The sequence below is a fragment of the Vanellus vanellus genome (genome assembly GCF_965231255.1).
Source record: "Vanellus vanellus genome assembly, chromosome: 16".
NCBI classification, from domain to species: domain Eukaryota; kingdom Metazoa; phylum Chordata; class Aves; order Charadriiformes; family Charadriidae; genus Vanellus; species Vanellus vanellus.
This window is the reverse complement of record NC_138921.1, coordinates 10118221-10140067: the sequence shown is the minus strand read 5'-3', so window position 1 is coordinate 10140067 and position 21847 is coordinate 10118221. Positions and strand designations below refer to the sequence as shown.

Below are 21847 nucleotides of genomic sequence, written 5' to 3'. Positions count from 1 at the left end.
CTTTTCTTGATCATTCACCTGTTACTTTCTTCGGTTTTGAAGGTCTGTCCGTGCTATTTCAGTGGGGCTTCTGAGCACAGGTGGATTCAGCAGAAAATGGTACTCTGAGAAGGGAAAGTACTGAGTTTGCCCAAAGTAGCAAAGCAGCTTCTGGTGTTTTTCTGTGACTGAGTAAAAGTCTCTGTTTCCCCCGCTTAGGCAGGGAATTGGCCCTTTCAAGGTAGTGTTACGGTTGTCTTGGGAGCAAACCTTTCATGATTACTGGCGAATCTAGCTCGGGGGTTTTTAAAGCGTAATAGTGACTTCTATTTCTTTCTTGCAACTGCCTAAAAAAAAAACCCAACCAAAGCTGCAACTTTTTTTGTAAAACAGATTTCTGTTCTCTTCCCAAAAAGGCACCAGAAGTCATTATGTCTCAACACTACGATGCCAAAGCTGACCTCTGGAGTATAGGAACCATCATTTATCAGTGTTTGACGGGAAAGGCTCCTTTTCAGGTGAGTTGCTTAGATCTAATCTTTCTGACTCATGTTTTTTTTTCTTTTTTCCTTTTAATCCAGTTACTCTTAAGGCTTCTGTCATCTATAATACTAACTCCCATAGATCCAGACTCATGGAGGTCTGGCTGTCCAACACCTTGACAATGTCGTGCATTATATGTTGTAATGGTGGATGTATTACTACATGTGACTCTCCTTCTCTGGGTTGTATCTCAGTGAAAGGTATTTCCTGGTTAGAAATCCTTAGGAAGGCTCATCTCTTCAGAAATTACCATGAATCGGTTAAAGCAGTGTGGGCTTTTTTTCCAGGCCCACACTTAAAATCGGTTTCTGTTTGCAACTGTACTCAGTGTGTAATTTATAATTATAATTCTGTTGGGTATGGAAGGACAATAAGGAAGATTATAATTGCAAGTTAATGTTTGGGATGATTTGGTGATAATTGGTGTGTTGCAGCTAAATTGACTTTGTTTTTAGAGCAGTTAAGTATGATCTTATCAAAAGGATCTTATCTGTCATCTCACAGCAATCCCTTTCAGTCTGAAATGTTTATGTTCCTCAAGTCCAAACCCCTCCAAATATAACACAGTCCAGTAAAACTCCACCCTGTAATTTATGCCCTAGCTTCTGGATGAGCTAGAGCATATCTTTTGTGAAAGGTATTATCTGACTTTAAATTTTTGAATTATGGAGAATTCATCACAGCCTTATGGAAGTTGCTTCAGGATTATTTCACATATTTAAAGCTTATATATAGCTGGAGTTCATCTAGACTTGGTGCATTTTTCTTGTTCCAATACACACACCGTGTGTATTACTCTTCTTCCTCTGTGCTCAGTGAAATCTGCAGACTCTCCCTTGCAACCACTGTTTTAAAGTACTGTACTTGTCAGGTTTTTTTCCTTGCTGTCTTACAACAGAGCAGAGAGATGCTTGAGTTGCTGGTACTTCTTTGCTTCTCTAATGTGTGAGCTCTGTAGAGCTCGTCTCTAATCTATGGGAAAAGACCAAACCTCAAATTGGCATACTGGTGTGTCAGCTGATGCCAACTCTTCAGCTTCTTGGATCAGTTAGGGCAAATGTGAACTGTGGCCCTCTTTTCTCATGTTCTGACATCTTTACCCTGACTCCTTAACAAAAAAACAAAACAAGACAAAAACAAAACCGAACAACCAAAAGCTAACAACCCAAACAAAAGTCAGCTGGGGTTGGGGTGGAATCTGTGCTCTTGTAACAAGGCAAATTTTATGAACTGCAGGATTTTCTGAGCTTTAGTTCCACAGCTCTTTTGAATTTCACACAAGACCTTGAATGTTTGTACAGTTACATCATCAGGAAGGATAAAGTGAATTCTGAATGTGTTGCAGGAAAGAGTGGGTAAATACAGAAGTAAACTAATGGTATGTTTTGATTTTGTCTAGAGCCAAGAACACTTCTCCTTCAGGGTAATTTTTTACCTGCTGCTGTGAGAATCTTCCATTCCAGTGCTTTATATTCTGTCCACCAGCTTGCTCTGTATTTAGAGCAAGACTTCATTTCCTTTGCATGTTTCTTTTTTTTTTTTTATAAACACCCTTGCTAAGTACAGTGAAGCTCCTGAATGGCTCCTGCTTACTGGCTGCATCCACTTGTTGTCAGTGTTGGTATCTTGTTTGAGAAGAGGACTGTTAGAAAAAAGAAAATAAATATTTGCGCATTAAGAAAAAAATGTGGGGGTGGAGAAAGCAAGCTTTGATTCTGCATGCATAGGAGAGCCTTGCACTCGTTCTGTCTTGTAACTTGGTGCCTTTTAGTCTCTAAAGGCACCCTGATACCATACTCATTCAAATGATTCAGTTATCGTTTAACATGGGGACTTTATCATTCTTAGCTTAGTAGCTCACAGGCAAACTTGGGGGATCTGATTTCTTTGAAAAGAATTAGGTGGCTTTTATCATTGGTCATTGAAGAATGTCACAGAAATGTTCTTCTGGAAACGCTTCTTCTTATAGAGAAGACATTTCAGAGGAAATAAAACTGAATGCTAGTCAGCTTCATTCAGCTCTCCAGCCAAGGTTTTGAAAGGGCAGGCGGTCAGAAAACCATCAGCTCTCTGCCTGTGCCTGTGTCCTCAGGCCGTTGTGACCGGGAGAGCAGTCCTGTATGCCCGAGTCCCTCTGCCTGAGACATGGCAATACCCTGCCTTGTGGTGGGCAATGAAGGGACGTTTCAGTCCCTGCCCAGCAAGTCCTGATCCTTGTTTTGTGCTTGCCTGTCTGGATGACTTCTCCCTTCCCTGCATACATCCAATGTCTGTTGGGTGGGGAGCAGGGGGTCACTTGTTTCTCTATTTTAATTTTTCCCCGGGCTCCTTCTTCTTCTGGGGTTTGTATTTTGAAGCAAAATGCCAGGTCCCACGTGTTACTGCAGTAGCAGCTGTGGATTTGTTTGATCAGGGAGAGAGGGGAGCTCAGCCCAGATGGTTCTCTCTGCCCCATCTATTTGTTTTGACCGTGTATGTCACAAATTGCCTTCTCCTAGCTGTAGGTTTCAGGTGAGAGAAGCCTGTCTGGGGCAGATGTTGGAAAGCTAGTTAAAGGTTAACCGGCTTTATTTCTTTGTTGGCATGACTGTGTTGTAAGAATTTGCTGATGGTCATTGAGCAGGCAGAAGCTAGTGTTTACTGGGCTTTTGGGAGGAGGGCAGGGTAGTGGACGGAGGTGCTGGGGAGATGGTGAATAGGAATGAGTGCTTTTGGGAGGGACATCTACAAATGGGTGGGGAGATAACAGGCTGATTCCACGTAGTGCCACCAGCAGACCCAGTTGTACAGGGCAGCCAGGAACTGGATTTCTAACGTTAACCTCTTCGGGCTAAGTCCTCAGAGTGCCTTCCCTCCCAGGCTGGCAAGGACAGCCCCTCACCTCTGTCTAGCTGAGATTCCCATGGGAATCTGGAGCACGGTGGCCTGCGACGTGCTGCGTTTGGGTGCTGTAGCTGTTCGCTGCATGAGCCAATTAGGCACCTTCACGGGGATGCAAACCAAAAGGACTCCAGTGTTATCTGCAGCGAGGAGGAATGAGCTGTCTAAAAATAAAACAGGGCTTCAGGGGACTGGGGTAGATGGAGAAAAGATGGGATGTGTGGAAAGGCTGAGGCAGCTGTCAATCCAGAAAGTGCGTGTAAATCCAGAGATGTGTGTATGTGTGTGAATGTGATTTCTAGCTGTCTCAAAGTTAAAATTAACTATGGCCAGGTCACCCAAGGCAACTTCCCAGAGCCATTCCTGTCCCTTTCCTGCCTCACTGCACGCAGACAAGAAGCTGCTGATGCTCAGATGTGAACAGTTGGTAGGATGGCTGGTGAAGCTGTCTTAAGGAGCTTTTTGTATTAAACATGCCCATAAACAAAACAGTGAGACTGTCATAGGGATGAGATTAATGGGATTCATAATCCCTATAAACAGATTTGCTGAGCATTGTATTAATGTGGAATTGTTAATTTGCCTTGCCTAATAAGTGGATGCGCTTGCATCTCTTCATGTCTGTTGCTGAGGACAGGACTTGAACAGTGTGTTTACTGGTCTTGCTGACCAATGCTCAGAAGAGCCTTGGGAGTGTAATGGTTTTTCCTTGTCCTTACCTGAGCTGAAAAGGTTGGGACCCAGTGCCCACCATGAGGTGATGTAGGTTGTGTAGACAATGGACAACCAGAAGCAAGACTGGAGACAGATTTACACAAGTTCTAAAGTATCTCCCCAAAACAATCTGGTCTTTGTCAGATGATGTTTTGAATATGATTAGAATTAATGACCTCAATCTTTTTTGGGGGGGGGGGCGCTGGAGGAGGGGATTGGTTTGTTGTGTGACCCTTTTAAAAACTGGGCAGCTTGTGATAAGCAGGCACACAGCCAAACACATGCTTCTTGTGTCAGAGCTGTCCCTGGCAGTGGTACATGTCCATTTGGCCATCAGATCCTGCAAGGACCATGAAACCTGGTTGCCGTCTGAATGCAGTTGCGTGAATCTTCTCCTAGCTGCTTTGTGGATGTGGTACGCTATGTGTGGAAGAGTGAGCCGGGGAGCAGGGAAGTGGCAAGAGAGGTAGTGCAAGTTTTGCTGGCTGGTCTGACAGCTCTGAAAGAGTTAACCTGCCTGCGTATGTTCTCATCCCAGCTAGCTACTAGGTGAAAAATTAATTTCTAAGCCTAGTGTACCAGGTCCACTGCTTTATTTCTGGGTTAATTCTGCCTGCGTAAGCACTAGGATTATGTATCGCTGCTATGCTGTGAAACGGGCCTTGAGGAAGATGAGGGGAGGGAGGATTTTATACCCAGAATTTGAACTCCTGGTTTATTTGTTAGGCAGGCTGCTCATACGTGCCTAAAGCTGTTCCTCTGGAGACTGTCCTGTGTCAGTGGGTACAGGTATCCCTGGTGGTGGTAGGTTACTCTGCTGAAGTTGGGTGCAGTGATTGACTTGTTGCGGTAGACAGCGAGCCACTGGCTTTTGGCCCAGTGTTTGTGGGCCTGATCCTGATCTGCTGGGAGCAGAGAAAAAGGTTTGTAGTTTGTTTTGGGTTGGCTTTTTCTTTTTTTTTTCTGGTTGTGCTTTCAGGATCCTGTGAATGCCAGTCATTTAGTTGTGGGTTAAAATATCAACTGTAAGACTGCACAAGCAGGAGGTGTTTGCAGTAGATTTTCAAGCTTTTCCCTACAACTATCAAGCTAGAAACATCATTACTTATTTCTTTATTCTTTCTAACATGTCTGAATCCCCTTTCTGCACCTCCAAATCCCCAGGAATCCCAAAGGAAAGGATTCAAAGAAAAGAGCAGATACCATACACCTGCTATGAAGTGTTGACTAGACAGTGGTGTTCGAGGGTGTGAATGTCTTGAGCTCTTCGGACTGAGCACTGGGCTTTTACATCCAGCCTTTGCCCAAGCATGACAAATCCAGAGCTGAGTGCTTTTGGAAACACCACCCTGCGTGCTTTTCGTGTGCGATTCACTTGCAGGCAGCCAGAACCAAGTGGGATTTGGCAGGGTTACGCTGAATGCCTTTGTTGGCTCAACATATTTCCACTGCTGCTGAGGACAAAGTAACAGAGTGGCGGGATTGAATTTGTCCAATTGTCTTTATATATAGAAAGGACAGACAAGAACAGAGCCAGTTACACTAATGCAGCTGCTCCATGGTAACATGAGAGGGGGAATAAGGGCATGAATTGGCCTACTGCTCCGTCTCCTGTTCTGGGGGAGAACTGAGCCGTCCATTCTGCATCCCTGTTTCTGACGGATGGATGCTGTGCTACAGGTAGCAGCTGGCTCTGTGCATCTTGAATGCTCTACTTGTTAGGTGCCTAAAATGTGCTTTTTGGCGTTTTTCTTGGTGTATCTGCCTGGAAGGTAGATTCCAGATGAAGTCCTTAGCTCCCTAGAAGAAGGAATTCATGTGGCATTTTTAGTGTCTAACAAACACTTCTGCATTTTTTCCCATGACACTCAAGAGAAGCACTATTTATTGAAAGACGAGGTAAGCAAAGTGGATGCTGACAGCAGGAGAGCAGTGGGCATGTTGCTGCGTGTCTGGGAGCCTGCTGCTGGGAGCAGAACTGTGTGACCTGCTTGATTAATAATGAAGTTACATGAATCATAGAATCATAAATGGTTTAGGTTGGAAGGGACCTTGAAGATCATGGAGTTCCAACCTCCCTGCCATGGGCAGGGACACCCCCCACTAGACCAGGTTACCCAAGGCCACGTCCAGCCTGGCCTTGAACACCTCCAGGGACGGGGCCTCAACATCCTCTCTGGGCAACCTGTTCCAGTGCCACACCACCCTCACAGTGAAAAACTTCTTCCTAATCTTCAAGCTGAACCTGCCCTCTTCCAGTTTAAAGCCATTCCCCCTCATCCTAGTGCTACATGCCCGAGTAAAAAGTCCTTCCCCAGCTCTCCTGTAGGCCAGGCCCCCCTTTAGGTACTGGAAGGCGCATTTGGTTTTACCAAATTGATGGCGGTCCACACGCGTCTGTGCTAGGCACTCACTAAAATGACTCTCTTCCTCAGCAGGCAGCCACCTATATCAGAGACCAGCCTTGAGGTGTGGGCTCTTGGGGACAGCCCTCGTGAGGAAGCATGATCTGGGTGGGTAGGAGCCTGACACCCTGGGTACTGTCCTTGCAGAAGAAGTGGGAATTGTACCGAGACAGCAGAACGTGGAGAAACAACATCCCTACAGGGATATCTCTTTTAATTTGTACAAAGAGGAGGGGAACTTCATTGAGGATTTTGTTTCTATCCAAGCTAGCGCTTAGAAACGCTCTCTAATGAACTAGGCTTTGCATGTGTGCTGCTTCTAATATACTCTGTCTTTATTGCCAGGAAAATTTCTGACAAAACAGTGTTTGAAATAGATCAGAGCTTCATTGTATTTGTGAAACAATTGAGTTGTCGCGACAGGAAATGAACAGAGCAAACAGCCAAGGGTTGTATCTCTCTGATGTGAACAAGCACTTTGCTTCCCTGCGGTGGAGTTCTGTTCTCCCTTGTACATTGTGTCTGTCAGGCATATTTTTCATCACGCAGAGGGTGGTGGCCAAGCCATTTGGTGCAGTGTGTATGCTTGCCTCCTTAAAGTTTGCCAAATATTAAGAATCTAATTGTGGGGCAAGCTCTGCAAGGAGAAAGGTGTAAAATGGCGTTTTACTGAACCAAATCAAATTGAGTGGCAGTGATTGGAAATTTTGATGCAGTTTGGCATCTGTGTAGCAAGGTGCTTTGAATAACATTCATTTTGAAGGTTTTTGAATAAAGTATTTTTGCAACTCCTGTTTGGGTCCCTGAGGTGTCTGTGAATAGCAAAGGATACGCTATTGCAGAGAGGAGAACGAGGACATCTTTCTTATTTCCTTCTTTTAGGAACCCCGTAGCTCTTGTTGGTACAAATTGATAGGAGAGCCGTGAAGCTTGGGATGCGAAGACTAGGCAAGAAATACTGTCCTGACCAGTACTACACGAGTCTATTGATAGTAGCAGCTTTTGAGACTCTCCCTTTGGTTTCTCTTGAGGTTTTGTACTGAGCTCTTACAGTTATCCTTAATTTTCATCTTCAGCCAGAGGGAGTAGGTGATGTTGAAACAGCATCTTGTCTGCTTTTCCAGCCATGCTGTGTTAGGGGTATTTTGATGGCCATCTGCAGATTGCCTTGTCTGATTTGCCTTTTTAAGCATCTTAATTGACCTTAAATGCTTCTAATTTAGAAATGGAAGTAGGTGGAAGGCTTGAGGGTTTTTTGAGCCTGCCCTGAATATCAGGAGAAGCTGCCTGTTGCCTCCTCGTTCACACTTTCCTACACACTCTGCTGCACCAATAATTGATTACCGATGAATCTTTCTGATCTTCCTTCCCTGTTTGTGTACCTTCATGTCTGTGTCATGCCAACCAGTCTGCTCTGCCTTTGACTGCCTGTGCAGAAACGCTTGAGACACTAGGGTTAATTTACTGGCCTGTATTATTCATTGCATAAAAACAAATGGAGAAATGACGTTAGGAGACTTTTATGTATCTGTGCTTTTATACTGGAGATTTTATTTTTAACCTCAGCTGTAAACCTCTTGTTCTGCCTAGTCCCTTTTTTTTTTTTTTTTTTATGTTTAATCCTGTCTCTCAGAATTTGGGATGTCAACATCCCCAGCGGTTGTGTGTATTACTGCACAAATAGGAGCTGTGGCCTGAGACCTTCTGGCTTCCTGGAATTAAAGTAGAAAATCCTAATTCAGTTGCTGTTTCGCCATGTTCCTGGTCTCTTCAGAGATCCCTTGCCCATCAACAGGCTCCCTGCCCCTTTTCTAAATGCCCTGCAGCACTAATCCATGTTCTCAGCGGGAGCTGCCATTCATCATTTGGGAGTCCTCACGTCTGCAATTATTTAGCCTCCTGGGTGAGGCTATTAGGCCAGCTCAGACCTGAGCATCAGAGCCCACTGCAGTGAAGCTCAGCCCTTGGAAGGGGGGAGCAGGACGGAACCAGGTCAGGGACAAAAAGACAGCAGGCTGAAATAGTGTATTTTCACTCTAGCACAGCGCTGGCTTTTCAGCCTAAAGCAAGCTGCAGGTTCTCATTGTCTGTGCTGGTTCAGCAATTGAAAAGTGCCTCTCTGCTCTTCAGAGTAACTGTGAAATAGAAATGCTAATCCCTTTTCTTCATTGTCCACTGCTTCATGCACTGGTTTTCCTTCTCCCTACAGGCCAGCAGCCCACAGGATCTTCGCCTCTTCTATGAGAAAAACAAGATGCTGATGCCAAAGTAAGCATTTTTCCAGTGTTGCCGTTTGTATGCGCTTGTTTACTGTGCTGTATTTACACCTGTCCTCGCATGCTCCTGGCTTGTCACTTGGGGAGGTGACTGTAAAATATTTGGCCATATGCCTTCCCCCGATCCTTAAACCAGCAGTGATGTGGCCAAGAGAAAGTCAGACAGCAGCAGATTGCCAGAGTTGGTCTTCTCGCTTTCCACAGATACTACTTCTCTCTTATATTGCAAAAATTCATGATCGTTAGTGATTTCAAAAGCCAGCTAGTGGTCCTGTCCCACGTACAGCTTCCCTGAGGCTGGGAGCCTTGGAAAGAAGCCATGGCCGTTCTTGAATCACGCGAGCAGCCAAACTGCAGTCTCTCCTGTAACCTGCCATACCTGACTGCAGATCACATTCCCATTTCTCACGTGTCAGGACAGCAACTGCTTGTGTCCATCCTGCTAATAGGAGGAAATATTATAACCTTGATGGAAATGGACACGACTGCAGTTTCCAAGGGGAAGAGAACTGCTTTCATCCCATCGGGGTGTATGTTACCTAGTGAAGCATCTAGCTGCCGTTCAGCGCTGTGATTTGTCAGTGTATTTTGGTTTTGTTGCTGTGGTCTTTCCTTTTGATCTCTGAGTTCTTAAAGCAGAACCTCATGCCTGCTCTTAAAACCTGAGCCTGGTATAGAGACAGGACTGAAGTTCTAAGTTTATACACAAAAAAAAAAAAAAAAAAAACCAAACCCAAACCAAACTCCATATCAGTTTAGACAGCTCCAAGAGATAGCAGAAGGAGCGTCAAGAAGCTAGAGCTCTTATCGGTGACTTGTGCTATGCATTTAATTTCCCTTCAAGTACTTCCTTTTTTGATTTGGGCAGAAGGGGCACATTTCTACCGGGATTAAATTTGGGGCATCTGCCTGCTCTTTGGATTGAACCAGAGGGCACGATGGAGTAAAACAGCCAAACGAAACAATTCAAAGCAAAACCAGTGCCACATGGTTGGAGCCACATAGCCTGTGTGAGCAGAACGTAGGGCTTCTGTTTCCCCTACACAGCCTAAAACATGGCTGCTCACTTTTGAGGTAGTCCCTCTTACTAAGAGAGAAATTAATCTGAATAATTAATAAGCTTCCTTGTGCTGATCACGCTGCCCGGCTGCTGCTTTGGCTTGTGGGGCAGGCAGTAGGAGGCAGGCAAGGGGAGAAACGAAACTCAGCTGTAAGAGGAGAGCGTGTCTTTTCTTGTAGGGATTACTCCTCCTTTGTTGGGAGTCCTTGGTACGTACTCTGCATCTACCATTTTCACTCATCTCTGCTTTTTAACTACCAAATTCCTCCAAAATTTAGATCCAAGCGCATTGGGTTTTGGCTTTTTTACTGTAGAAGTCTGATCTGAAGCATCTTCTGTGTAAATGCTGGTTCCCTGCTTTACAAAGTCAGTCTCTCTCTTTAACATGAGCTGAAATATGTGCTATTTCCTGAGTAAACATGAATAAACTGCCTCCGCCAGCCCTGCCAACACAGGATGAAACACAAAACCGCTCTAGATATCTTCTCAGACTGCAGCAGTGCCAGGATTTGGTTTCATTCTCCTTGGGGCGAGGCAGGCTGGTACCCACCTCCCGGGCATCACCATGGAAGGTGCCATGTTTTGGCTTGGGAAACAGGGTGGGGAAGAAAAAGCTCCTGAAATGCTCAGCAGTGGTCCCAGCCTGCCGGGCCGGTGCTGGTGCTGACAGGTGAAATGCCATTCTGAGGTGGGGTGGCCATGTCGGCAGGAACAAGCCCAAAGGCATCACAACTTTAATAGCGCCGATCTAAATAACTAACGTTCACTGTGCTGATTTGCATGGCAAAGTATATTCTAGATCACGGGGGGAAGGAGGCAGTTCTATTGCTTATGTTTAAAAAGACAGCCTTTGAAAATAATAGCAAAGCTTGCTGTTTTGGATGTTAGAGAGAAGAGGAGGCAAACAGGCTGTTAATCTGCACCGACTTCAGTCTGTGTTGTGACGTCTGAGGTCTATTACTTGACCTTCCTGTTTCTTGGCTTTAAAACCATACAAAAGCTAAAGTCATTGCTGGGAAATGGACCCATTTTGGATGAGAGCTTTACGTGTCATGGATAAATAAATTATGACGATAACGCTGGAGGACTGCAGGTCTCCCGCACTAATGTATTTTTAAGGAGACTTTGCTAGCAGTGGTATCTTGGGTTATTCCGTTATGCAGTGTACTTCTAAGGCCCACCTTTTTTGACAAATGTTTTTTCTTGGCTCAGGCTGAGTCTTGGTTTAACTGTATCCCTTCTGGAATGCTGGTGGCCTCTTCCTCTGTCAAACTGGGAAGGTGCACAAAACCATTCTAGTGTCTGGGATGGAAAAGCAAGTCCTCCAGTACAAACAAGGATGGGGGATGCTTGCCATCATTCTCGGTTCTAGGAATTGCTGGGCTCACATTCCTGCGCCAGCAAGGGCTAGGGCTTCGCTGAAAAACAACCGGGTAGTACTGAAACCTATAAATACACACCTTGCCTCGCATCTCTAGTTTCACTGAACAAGAGCCTCTTAGTGCCAGCTAGCACCTTTTTTTTTTTTTTTGTTTTTGTTTGTTTTTTTAACCCTGTCTGTGTCAGGGGTGGAGGTGGTGGAAGTGGTGCAGGAAGGGTTGTTTCTCCGGCATCGGTGGGGCTTGGCTGCGGGGCGGTGAGTGATGCCAGCCCAGCGCAGTGGAGCCCTGCCCGAGCGAGCCGCATGCTGCACTGCCCCCTGCGCAGTTAAACTCCTGTGCTGAACACACGTGCCATTACCTCGGCTGACCCGTGCATGGGGAGAGGGGAAAGCCTGGCAGACAGTAGGGGCCGTGCTGGCCACGGCTGTGATAAACAGAGTCAATACTGAAAGGAGTTGGAGCCACCTACGCTTAATTTGGAGAGCTGTGCTCTGGCTGAGCGGGAAGGTCTCGGCTGCTACAGCCCCTAACAGGGCTTCTGGTTAAGGAAGAAATTTAGCTAAGCTGAATCCACTTATACAGTATCTGAACTCTGCTTTCCCTGCCTTAATCTGTTCATTTATTCCCTGCCTCTTGCAATCTACTGGGCTTGTGAAGAGCTGCCCTGATGTGTCCCCCATCTGCTTGTGGGCTGAGAGGGAGTGTAATGGCTTATTGGCTCTTCTGTGCTGCAGTGGCCACCGAAAAGAGTGTTTTCTTCCTAGCTATACTGGGCAGTGGGGTAATAGCTGCACTAATTTTAGCTTGCTTGGTTGGCAGTTGCTCACGTCTTAGTGGTCTTTGAATAAATGCTGTATATCAAGGAAGCAAATAGACAAAGGTCACTTGCTAGTCTTACATAAGCTGCACTGAAAAAGAAATGCCTTAATAAAATGGTAGTAATTGGTGATGCATTTCACCACCAGTGTCTTAATTGGAAGCTTCCCCTTGGTAACTGCTTCATTTTAATGACCTCCTTATTCCCAGTAGAGCAAGTAGAAGATATTTTATTTACCATCTGCATAATATTGCATGTTGAACGAACTTAGCTGAGAATCAGAGGGATGGCATTGGCACCACTGTGGAAGGGAAGGATGCTCGTGGGAGAGGCCACTACAGCTAGATTAGCTGTAGCCTTAACAATGACAGTGGGGAGTAAAAGCCGGAGATGCAAACAGAGATGTTCCTGTTCAGCCTCTCTGCAGTGAGCTCGCCTTATGTTCCTAGCCCAGCAGGCACAAAGCGAGTTTGCATTTGCAGGTTGCCTTCCTGAATATGTAAAAGCAGATTAAATAGACTGCAAGTCTCTCTTACTTTGCTTGTGTTTTCAATCCTAGCATCCCCAGGGAGACATCAAGCCACCTGAGGCAGCTGCTGCTGGGCCTTTTGCAGCGTAATCATAAGGACCGCATGGACTTTGGTAAGTCCTCCTTCCAGTTGTAGTTCTGCTGCCTGTCTGTCATCTTTTGTGCCATGGCATTGCACAACCCTCCAGATTTTTGGCTGGTGCTAGGAGAAGCATCCGATCACCTGTGTTTCGCCTGTGCCTGAAAGATTGCATAATCTCAGGGCTTTTACTGTATGTGCTGATTCCAGTACAGTTTTGTAAACCCAGAAATTTGGCACACCTTCAGCAAATGTTTCTTACTTGCATTCTCTCTTCTGGCTTCTGCCTTTATAATCTCTTTGAACTTCTATTGTGTAAAATATGCTACCAGGTGAAATGTGCATCTTGTCCATCCATGTTCTTGCTCTGTCACAGTTCCTTCCCAAAGCTGCAAGCTGCACCCATTTAATGAACAACTCAGTCAATACCCTCTGTTTCTCAGGGTCTGCAGTGATCCAAGCCAGGAGACCGTTGCTGCTTGCAAACCCTTCACTCCTCCAATTTTCTGTGGAAGGATGCTTTGCTCAAGATGCTAGTCTCTTGGCTCTCCGTGTAGACCTGTGTCTCAGTCTCCTGACTTGGCTGGCATGAAGTTTTCCTCTATATTTTTTTTTTTTTTTTGGATGTCTTAATTCCTTCTAAACTGAGAACAATCATTATGTGCCATGTAGTTCTGACTTGGGTAGCCTCTCCCAGATGTGTCTGGCTGAGCCAAAAGGTCTGAAGAACCTCTGGTGAAGCCATGCCCTAGAGGAAAGCAGGCAGAGATGGAACATTTCCTAGATCCCCTGAAAGGACCAGGTCATCTGAAGGCAACTCTGTGGTCTTTTATTCTTCCCCTCACCTCTTCCTTCCCATTGGGCAAAGATAGTCTAGACCTGTCTCAGGTAAAAATCAGGATGTGAATATTCCCTCTCACCAAGAAGTTGGTCGTGGTGGTGCGTCTCCTCTGAGCGCAGAGGAGAACAGCAGGAAGCAGCTTTGCTTCCACGGGCCAGTGCTGCTGGTGGAAGGGGTAAGTTTGCCCCTCAGCCTCTGTGTTTGAATAAGGTTTGGTGCTGGGCAGGCCTGTTCCAGTGGGTTTCCTGAAACAAAGCTGTGGGGCCAAAGCCCACAGATTTGTGTTAAGTATCAGGTGGGCAGTATCACAGCAAGTCATAGAGCTTTCTGCTTCTGGCACAGGCATTACCTTTTTTTACCTGAAAATGAAGTGTGCTGCTGTGTGTTTTCAGGATGTTGCTTTTTAGTCAGGCTTGGGGTAAAAGGGTTTGATATTTCTGTCTTTTGGGGGTTGGTTTTCTGTTGTTTTTTTGTTGCTTGTCTGCTCAGGTGGATTGTTTTTTGCTGGGTAGCATGTGCTAGTTAATGAAGAGAAATTGTTTTGCAGCCTCTATTATTCTTTTGGCTTAGAGATACTGGGGACACTGTCACCTGGGCGAGGCAAGTGTGTGGATTAACTGAGGCTGATCATAATTATCCAGCCCTGAATGTAAAGGACTACTGGTTACTAGGGTGCAGAAGTGAGAAAACAAACCTTTTTCAAAAGAGCGTTGTAGAAGCTATTGACTGACTTGGATATAAGCACCTCTCGGTATTATTCCCTGCAGATCTTCTATCTGGGCTGTGGATCTTCACCTCTTCTATCATGTTGCTGTGCATTTCAAAAGAAAATATCTTTGAGGTTCCTGGTTCCCTGCTGTCAGACATTGAGTCTGGTAAACCTTTTTAGCCCCCCTGTAAGCTGTTTTTGTACCTCTCGGGAGTAGACTGCATGAGTCAGTGTCTAACACTTGGAAATCTGAGATAATATACTTTGATTTCACTCAGGACAACAGTTAGAGCACATCTTGCTGCAGTGAGATTGTTGCCTGCTCTTAATTGCATGTGGGATCCTTTTCTCTACAAGTTGGCATGTCCTCCTAAGATGTAATTGTTTCTCAGGGAGGGTGTGTGAATATATTCTATACAGAAGCCTGTATTTGAGATGTTCCTTGTGCTTTGTAGAAGGCAGATCTCAATGTCTGGTATCCCGTGTCATATTATAGTATTTCTTGTTGGTTGAGAGGAAAGCAAGTGCCCGGGGCCTTGATTTGTTTAGACCAATACACTTCTTCAGCATCCAGTTGCATTCTTGGTCTCATCCACCCCTGCCTCCTCTCCTCTGACTCCTTACAAATCTGCTGAAGCATCTGAGCTTCCTCCCTCCTTGTGACACAACTGTTTTCCTTTCCCTGCCATCAGCTGATGCTAAGTCTTCATCTCATCTGTGTTCCTGAGGGCTTGGAAAGGCTCTGACCTACACCTGCTGAATGGAATCTTCTTCCTTTCTTTAGGAGTGTCAGCTCAGGAGATGTCCAGATGATACCCCTTGCCAAAACAGCAGCAATACTTAAATAAGAGCACTCCCCTGTGCCCAACAATTGTCATGTTTTCAGCGGCTGCCTGTGGCCAGCTGTGCACAAACTGTTGATGTCCCTCGGCTCCGGATCCCATCTAAAGCAGATCTCCCCCTTCTCTTAGATGGCTCCCGGTAGGCAGGTGCTCTGTCCTGCTGCTGGCAAACTAACTGTAGGCTGTTCTCTTTACCTCCACCACTTATAAAAGGTCTACTCTGGCTGGTTGCCAGTGCCTTTGTTCACTGTTCCTTTACCCTCCTGCGCTCTGTAAGGTGAAGATTGGTGTGTGCTGCTGGGTCAGGGATGATTCCTGAGCCACTGTCCCCAGAGGAGCGGGATGTCCTGCTGCTCTTTGTTCCCTGAGGCCCTCTGGAGTCTACCCAGAGATGCACACAGCATCCTTCATGGAGCTCCCCCAGAGTTTAGTCGATTCGCACAGGAGCAACATATAAGCTTGAAACTTCATTTACAGAATCACAGAATGGTCAGGGTTGGAAGGGACCTCTGGAGATCGTCTAGTCCAACCCCCCCGCCATTTACTTGTTGTATGTCTCAGCTGCTCTTCTACTGGGAACTGATGGTGTTTGCAATCTCAGTATTATCTAGAGGAAAGCTAGGAGGGTTTCAAGTTGCAAGTCTCCTGCTGATGATTACAAGCAGTGTTGTTAAAGTTTGCTCTGCAAGCATAACTAATAAGCAGTTTGGAGTGGGGAGGGGGGGGGAATGAAAGAAACGGTCATTTCCACCCCCTCAGCTGAATCAGCTCAGCTGAGGGATGGTACCCAGTAGAGGCTGCTCCTCTACAGGGTACCATCAGCCTGCTGCTGAAGAAGCAGCAGGAAACTCTGCAGCTGAGCAGCTCCAAGCAGGATAGGGATGTTCTCCATCCACAGCAGATCTAACCTGCAAGATTCTTGCTTTCCCTGCCAGAGATTTCCATCACTTGTGCTGTGTTGAGCTCCAGACAAGTGTGCTCTGGCTGCAGGACCCTGGCCTGGCAGCGGCGAGGAGAAGCTGGGGGAGAGAGGGATTGTTTAAGTTTAGAAAGCAGACAAAGGAAAACATCCAGTTGCTGCGTTCTGGAAAGCTCACTGGCCAAAGAGGAGCTGTTTACAGAAAGCAGAAGTTTGTAAACCTTGGGTGTTGCAATAGGAAATCATGCTGGGAAAACAAGTTGAACTGCCTGCAGTTAACCAAATAATCAGTGTTGATCCATGACTAACGCTCCTGAAAGGCTGAGTTGCTGATCGTGATAGGAGAGGGCTCGGCATAGAGCTGCAGTGGATTGGAGATGGAGGAGTCGGGAAGGGTGGCTATGTGTAGATGTGGCAAACATGTAGAGGGTCTCCAGCAAGCCGGACAGAAGCTTCTCTTGGCCTAGATCTGTAGAATATCCTCCAGTAATGAGTGAGGAAAGCAGTTGTCTGGTGCGAAAGGGAGGGAGTTCTGGGCTGTAGTTCTGTGGTGGCCTTTTAGAAAATGCATTTCTGCCTTCAGTGTGTGATGGGTTTGTGTCTGTGTGTGATGGACGATCACTCAGTGGAAGTCCTTTTGTCCATCATTCCACTTCCGTGGAATGAGTGGCAGCACAGTGTGATAAATACACTCTCCTGCATCCCTACAATTAGGGTGACTTGCCATCCTGATCAGCCAGGGACTTTGTCTTTTAGTGCTACTTTGTGCCATAGGATTTCTCTTTCTTGCTGATAGGAGCTTTTGATGCACATGCAGAGATGTGGCTGTGCCAGGTCTTGACATAATCACACTATCTGGCCCTCAATAACTGATTCCCATTCATACAAGTGTAAAAGCTGTTGCAGGACAAGAAGCATTAACAGTTAATTTAACATTCATCCCTGGCAGCCCAGGGTTGTAGCTTGCAGCAAAACCTTACTAAGTTCTTTAATGCCCTGTGGGGAAGGAAAATCCACTAGTACTGGTGGTGAGTCCCAAGGTACAAACCTTCATGTCCTTTGGGCATGCTTTTGGCAAAGATTAGTTTTGGGTTTTTTCTTCCCTCCCTTTCTTTATTCATTTAATTGCCCCAGCTGATTTCCCTTCTCTTCTTCCCCCCCTCCCACTGAGCTGATTTTGCAGAGATGGCTGGTAGCAGAGGAGCCACATTTCCCCCCCACCCCCCCCAACTTATGTAGCAATCCCTGGATCCAAATAATTTCCCATCTTTTTTTTATTAGTAGGTTCTGCATCCAGTCCCTATTCTGCATTCTTGACCACTACTATGTGCAACTGCAGTCAGTCAACTTCCATGGTTGACTGGATTGCATGGAAAAATCACTGTAAAATACTGTAACTTGCTATGCTTTAACTGCTTTGTAAACTCCTTACAGTCATTTCCTTTCACTGAGTCATTGTTCCTGATTTTTTTTTTTTTTTTTTCAGATGAATTTTTCCATCACCCGTTCTTGGATGCAAGTGCCTCTATGAAAAAATGTAAGTGTTGCGTTTTTGATTACAAGTCTTTTTGAACCATGACATGACTTCCTTTGCTGGTAGTTCAAAGGGAAAGGAAAAGGCTTCTTTGTGTTTTCTTAGTTATTTAGGCAGGGATTCAGCATTTGTTACTGTGTCATGTCCAGATTTTGCCATCAAAATGTATTCAATTTTGCTGAGCTATCTTCAAAGGGATGATTAGGGGGCTACTGGGAAGTCTAAAGCAGAAGTAAATGTAGCTTTGAAATTTACTCAGCTGCTTTGTAAGAAGTGCTTGGCCAGTGGGGATGCTTGTAGCTAAGCAGGATTATGCAGCATGATCTTGCTTTTCATCCACATCTGTAGGACAATTCAAGATAGTGAATGGTGGAAACTGGCACTCTTGTCCCCGCTTGCCAGGTGGTACCTTAGGTTGGCTGTGCGAAACAGCAGGCTCTGGTTACCAAATCTTGTTTCAGCATTACCTCCGAATTCTTGATACGTTTTGTTTTAGAAGTGTTAAATTTGGGTGCTCAATGAGAACTGCCCAAAACAAAGACAGATTCCCATTGAAGGTTCTTTCTTTCCTCTTTTGATTCAAAACTTCTGAAAATTTCCAACCACATGTACTATGTTTCAGAGGTTTGTTTTCAGTGGAAAACAATTCAGAATTGCTTCTAGTGTATGGGATATAATAGTCCTCTGGCCAAGAGACTTGGTTTAGTGGATTTGTGTATGGTTATAATTTGGAAGGATCCTCCTGGGATTTTAATCTCCTGAATAAATGATAAAGCCAAGAATTTTCATCAGTGACTGATTTGGGGTGCCCAATGCAATGGCTGGAAGTTTTGGAGGAAGCACGTCCAACGCTTTCTGAACACGGAGCCCCTCTTGGATGTATGCCTCGAGTGGACACCCCTTGTCTGATGTCCATGTCACTCCTGACAGTCTCTTGCTTTCCTGGTTCCAGAGCAGGACTTTTCAGTTGTACCTCATACAGATTTTAACTGTGTATTTAGGTGACCGTCCTGTGGGCAAGAAAAGACGCTTCTGGTTTAGGGGAGCATGCAAGCCAGCCAGGCCCCTATCTCCATCTGCGCCAGCAAGATGTGGGGCGAGTCCTGTTAAACAGGACTGCTCGGCAGGCAGGAAAGGACTCTGCCTGTGTAGGACTGCTCCTGAGCCAGCTCAGCTCTCAGCACCTGCTATGCCACTGCCGTGTAGGAACAGCCCTTCAAAGTCTGATCCCCCTGTGGGCAGAGGAGGGCTCTCTTGGGACATTCTTGCATGCCCACCAGCTCATCTCTTACCTCCAGCAGTTCCATTGCTTCATTGGCCAGGGGAACAGAAAAACCTCTGCAAGCAGGAGAGGGTTCTGCTGACTTGGCCTCGGTTTCCAACTTCTGCGTGTTTGCTGTGCAGAAACCAGAGGCACCGTTACGAGCTGAGGACTGTAGCTCAGCCTTTGCCCCTGGCTGCCCCAAAGTTAACGGTGTGGGGTCAAGGCCCAATAAAAAGATCACCTTTACGGGCAGGTAAGGACTATACACATTTTAGACCTCTCTCCTGACCTGCTGGTCCTCACCTCCGGACACATGTCCACAGCCTGGAGTCCTCTCCAGGCAGGAGAGACCACTGCTGGTTTTGAAAAGGTGAGGGGAGAAGTATCTCCTCATTGCTGGAGGTCTTCAAGTTGTGCACAGAAATCTGCAAGTGGAGAAGGTGGCTTTTAGAGTCTGCTGTGGAGGTCTCTACTACTGCCAGATGGCAATGATGGATGAAGGGCTCTGGGAAGTGCAGTGAAGAGCCTGGTTGAGGCAGGCTGCATGTGGGAATGGTGGTCCTTTTGATTTCTGAATAGGTGAGGGAAGAGCCAGTGTGTCAGCAAAGGTCTCAGTGATGGTGATCTCAGTGAGGAAAAATCACCTGAGATGTATGGAATGCTGTTTAACATGGTAGCATGCTCAACACTTGCACAGTTTTAGCTAAAATAGATGACTTACCAAGGTTGCGGCTGCTTAGGGGCTAGCTCCCCTGGCTTTGCCTGCACAACTAAGATGAGTCCGAAAGTTTTATTATGCTACTTCATCTCAACACGTGGTTCAGCATCATGAATGTAGAAAGTGTCAGAGAGGAGAGGAGATACAGCTGTATCTGAATGATGATGGTTGTGCTCAGACTGAATTAGTCCTCAGGCCTGCAGTGGAGGACTGAGGGATGGAACAGTGTGCCCTCGTGTTTTTTGTTCTCCTTAGGAGCTGATAATTGGGCTACCACTGACTTCAGTGGAAGCAGGATTAAGTCATTCACATTAGAGTGTGCAAGTTTCTCCTAGGAGAGTTTGTTGGATGATCTGTACCAGCATTTGTGTTGTGGAGTAGTAGCTGTTGTGTGATGAATGCACCAAGACCTCAGCTAAGCTCAGGGACCACTGTGAAGCCTTTGCCTAAAGGACCTTCCATTCAGAGGCACCTGCGCTGCAGATGCAGGCAGCCGTGCATCCATTTAGGTCCAAAACCAATTTTAAGGTAAGATGCTTCCTTTCCATACGAGAACATTTTGCAGTCTGAGCAGAGCGTGGTGGTCTCCGTGCCCCTGCAGGCAAATCTGTCCTCAGGTGGCAAGGGCAAACGGGAGAGCTGCCACCAGCATGCAGAGCTGAGCATGTCACCCGCGCTCCTGAACGCTCCTGGGGCTGGTCCAGAGCTGGTCACACAACGGTTAGAAATAAAGTGAGAGCCAGCGGCTAATCATTCTGTGTGGATATGTGTTACTTACTACGCCATCTCACAGAATTAGAAATATTTTTTTTTAAATATAACACAATTTTGGAATTCCAGAAAATTGGGGAATCCTCAAATATGGATAACTTTGAAGTTTCTAAGGTGGGTGGTCCCCCTCATTTAAACAAACTTGCATGTTTTTTCAAGACACTTCAGCAAAATCAACATTTCTGTCAAAAAAAAAAAAAAAAATCTTTAAATACAACACTTTTGACGAGCTCATCCTCTCCACTGCAGTTTCGAGGGATGGTGGTTGTTCTCACAGCCCTCCTCTCATCTCACTCCTGTAGTGAAGCAAGAACCTAAGTCTGCTGCCATCCAGGGTGAACTGCAGAGCTCTGTTTGCCACGGGCTGTAGCCTGGAGAGCGGGTTCAGCGCCTTGGGCTTTAACTAAAACATGTACTTTATTTTTTGTTTGTTTGTTTATACTTTATTTTATATTGTGGGCTTTGTATCTGTGACTAAGCATGTACTTTAAATGTGGAAAAAAAAAAATAATATTAATAAAGTCTTTCAAATACTGTGTCTAGTCAGAATGTCGTCTGTCTGTAGCCAGGTCTGATCAGCATATGGTATGGGGCAGTGTGTTACAGTAATAATGCATGAGAAGGCATAATTAGATGCTTGTGCAAGTCTTCTCTCAGTAAACACATTGTAATTGGTACCCATGCAGAGTACTTTGGAGGTTTTTTGGCTCCTGCCTTTAATGAATTGTAAGGTGGTACCTCCTTTACTCTGAGTTAAGAGAGCAAGGAACGTGAGCTGTTATGGTTCAGAAGTGGTGGTTCAGCGTCTGGAATATTGGTCAGGCTTGACTGGACTTCTACCATCTTTGTAATCTTATTGTATGTAAAATACTCAGGTATAAACTAGCAAAAAATCACCATGACCTCGGCATAGAAGAGATTTTAATGGTGCAAATTTTTAGAGTTTAAAAAGCAGCTTATTCTTTGGGCAAGTCCTTTCAGTTTTTGCACTCAAACTATTGCCTTGTCAGACTGCAATTAAATAACTTTTTGATGACTGGTTTTCATTGAATCCAGATAATCACAAAAATGCATCTCTCCAGTGTGTAAAACTCAAATTCCAAATAAAGCTTTTCTGGAAAGCTTGAGGCTCAGGTATTTTTAGGACAACCGAGCCCCTGGTAGGATGATTTGTCGGAGTGCTCTTTTTGCAGGTGTAGGATGCAGTATCAAGATCACACAGCTGGAGCACAGGCTTGCCTTTATGGCTCCCAGCTCTCCCATTTTGAAACCAGTTGGCATTGGTTATGCAAGGTACAGGATGACTGTTTTGTTGCTGGAACAAGTTGGAGAGGACAATTATAAAAACAGACTTATTTACATTACAGTTGCAATCCAGCAATTTCTGGATTTGGGTGGGGGCCTACAGTCCCTGTTAACATTCCCTGCATTCAGACTTGAGCTGAAAATATGATGAGCCAAGTGTTTGCACCCTTTTTAATTTTAAACTGGGAGTGCCTGGGTGTGTGGAGGAGATGGAAGCAAGTGTCTTGCTTCAAGCTGTCCTACGTGGCTGACGCTGAAAAATGCAGCAATGGGGATGTGG

The 21847-nt window shown here is 45.6% G+C and overlaps 1 protein-coding gene across 5 annotated transcripts in view; it reads left to right on the top strand.

Moving 5' to 3' along the window:
• ULK1 (unc-51 like autophagy activating kinase 1) overlaps positions 1-21847 on the top strand; it is an 83585-nt gene that overhangs the window by 28806 nt on the left and 32932 nt on the right. For all 5 annotated transcript variants that reach the window (XM_082491683.1, XM_082491684.1, XM_082491682.1 and 2 more), the window contains 4 exons: positions 396-497; positions 8731-8789; positions 12616-12698; positions 17462-17512. In XM_082491683.1, the coding sequence (XP_082347809.1) occupies positions 396-497; positions 8731-8789; positions 12616-12698; positions 17462-17512 (295 nt within the window). The remainder of the gene's footprint in view (positions 1-395; positions 498-8730; positions 8790-12615; positions 12699-17461; positions 17513-21847) is intronic.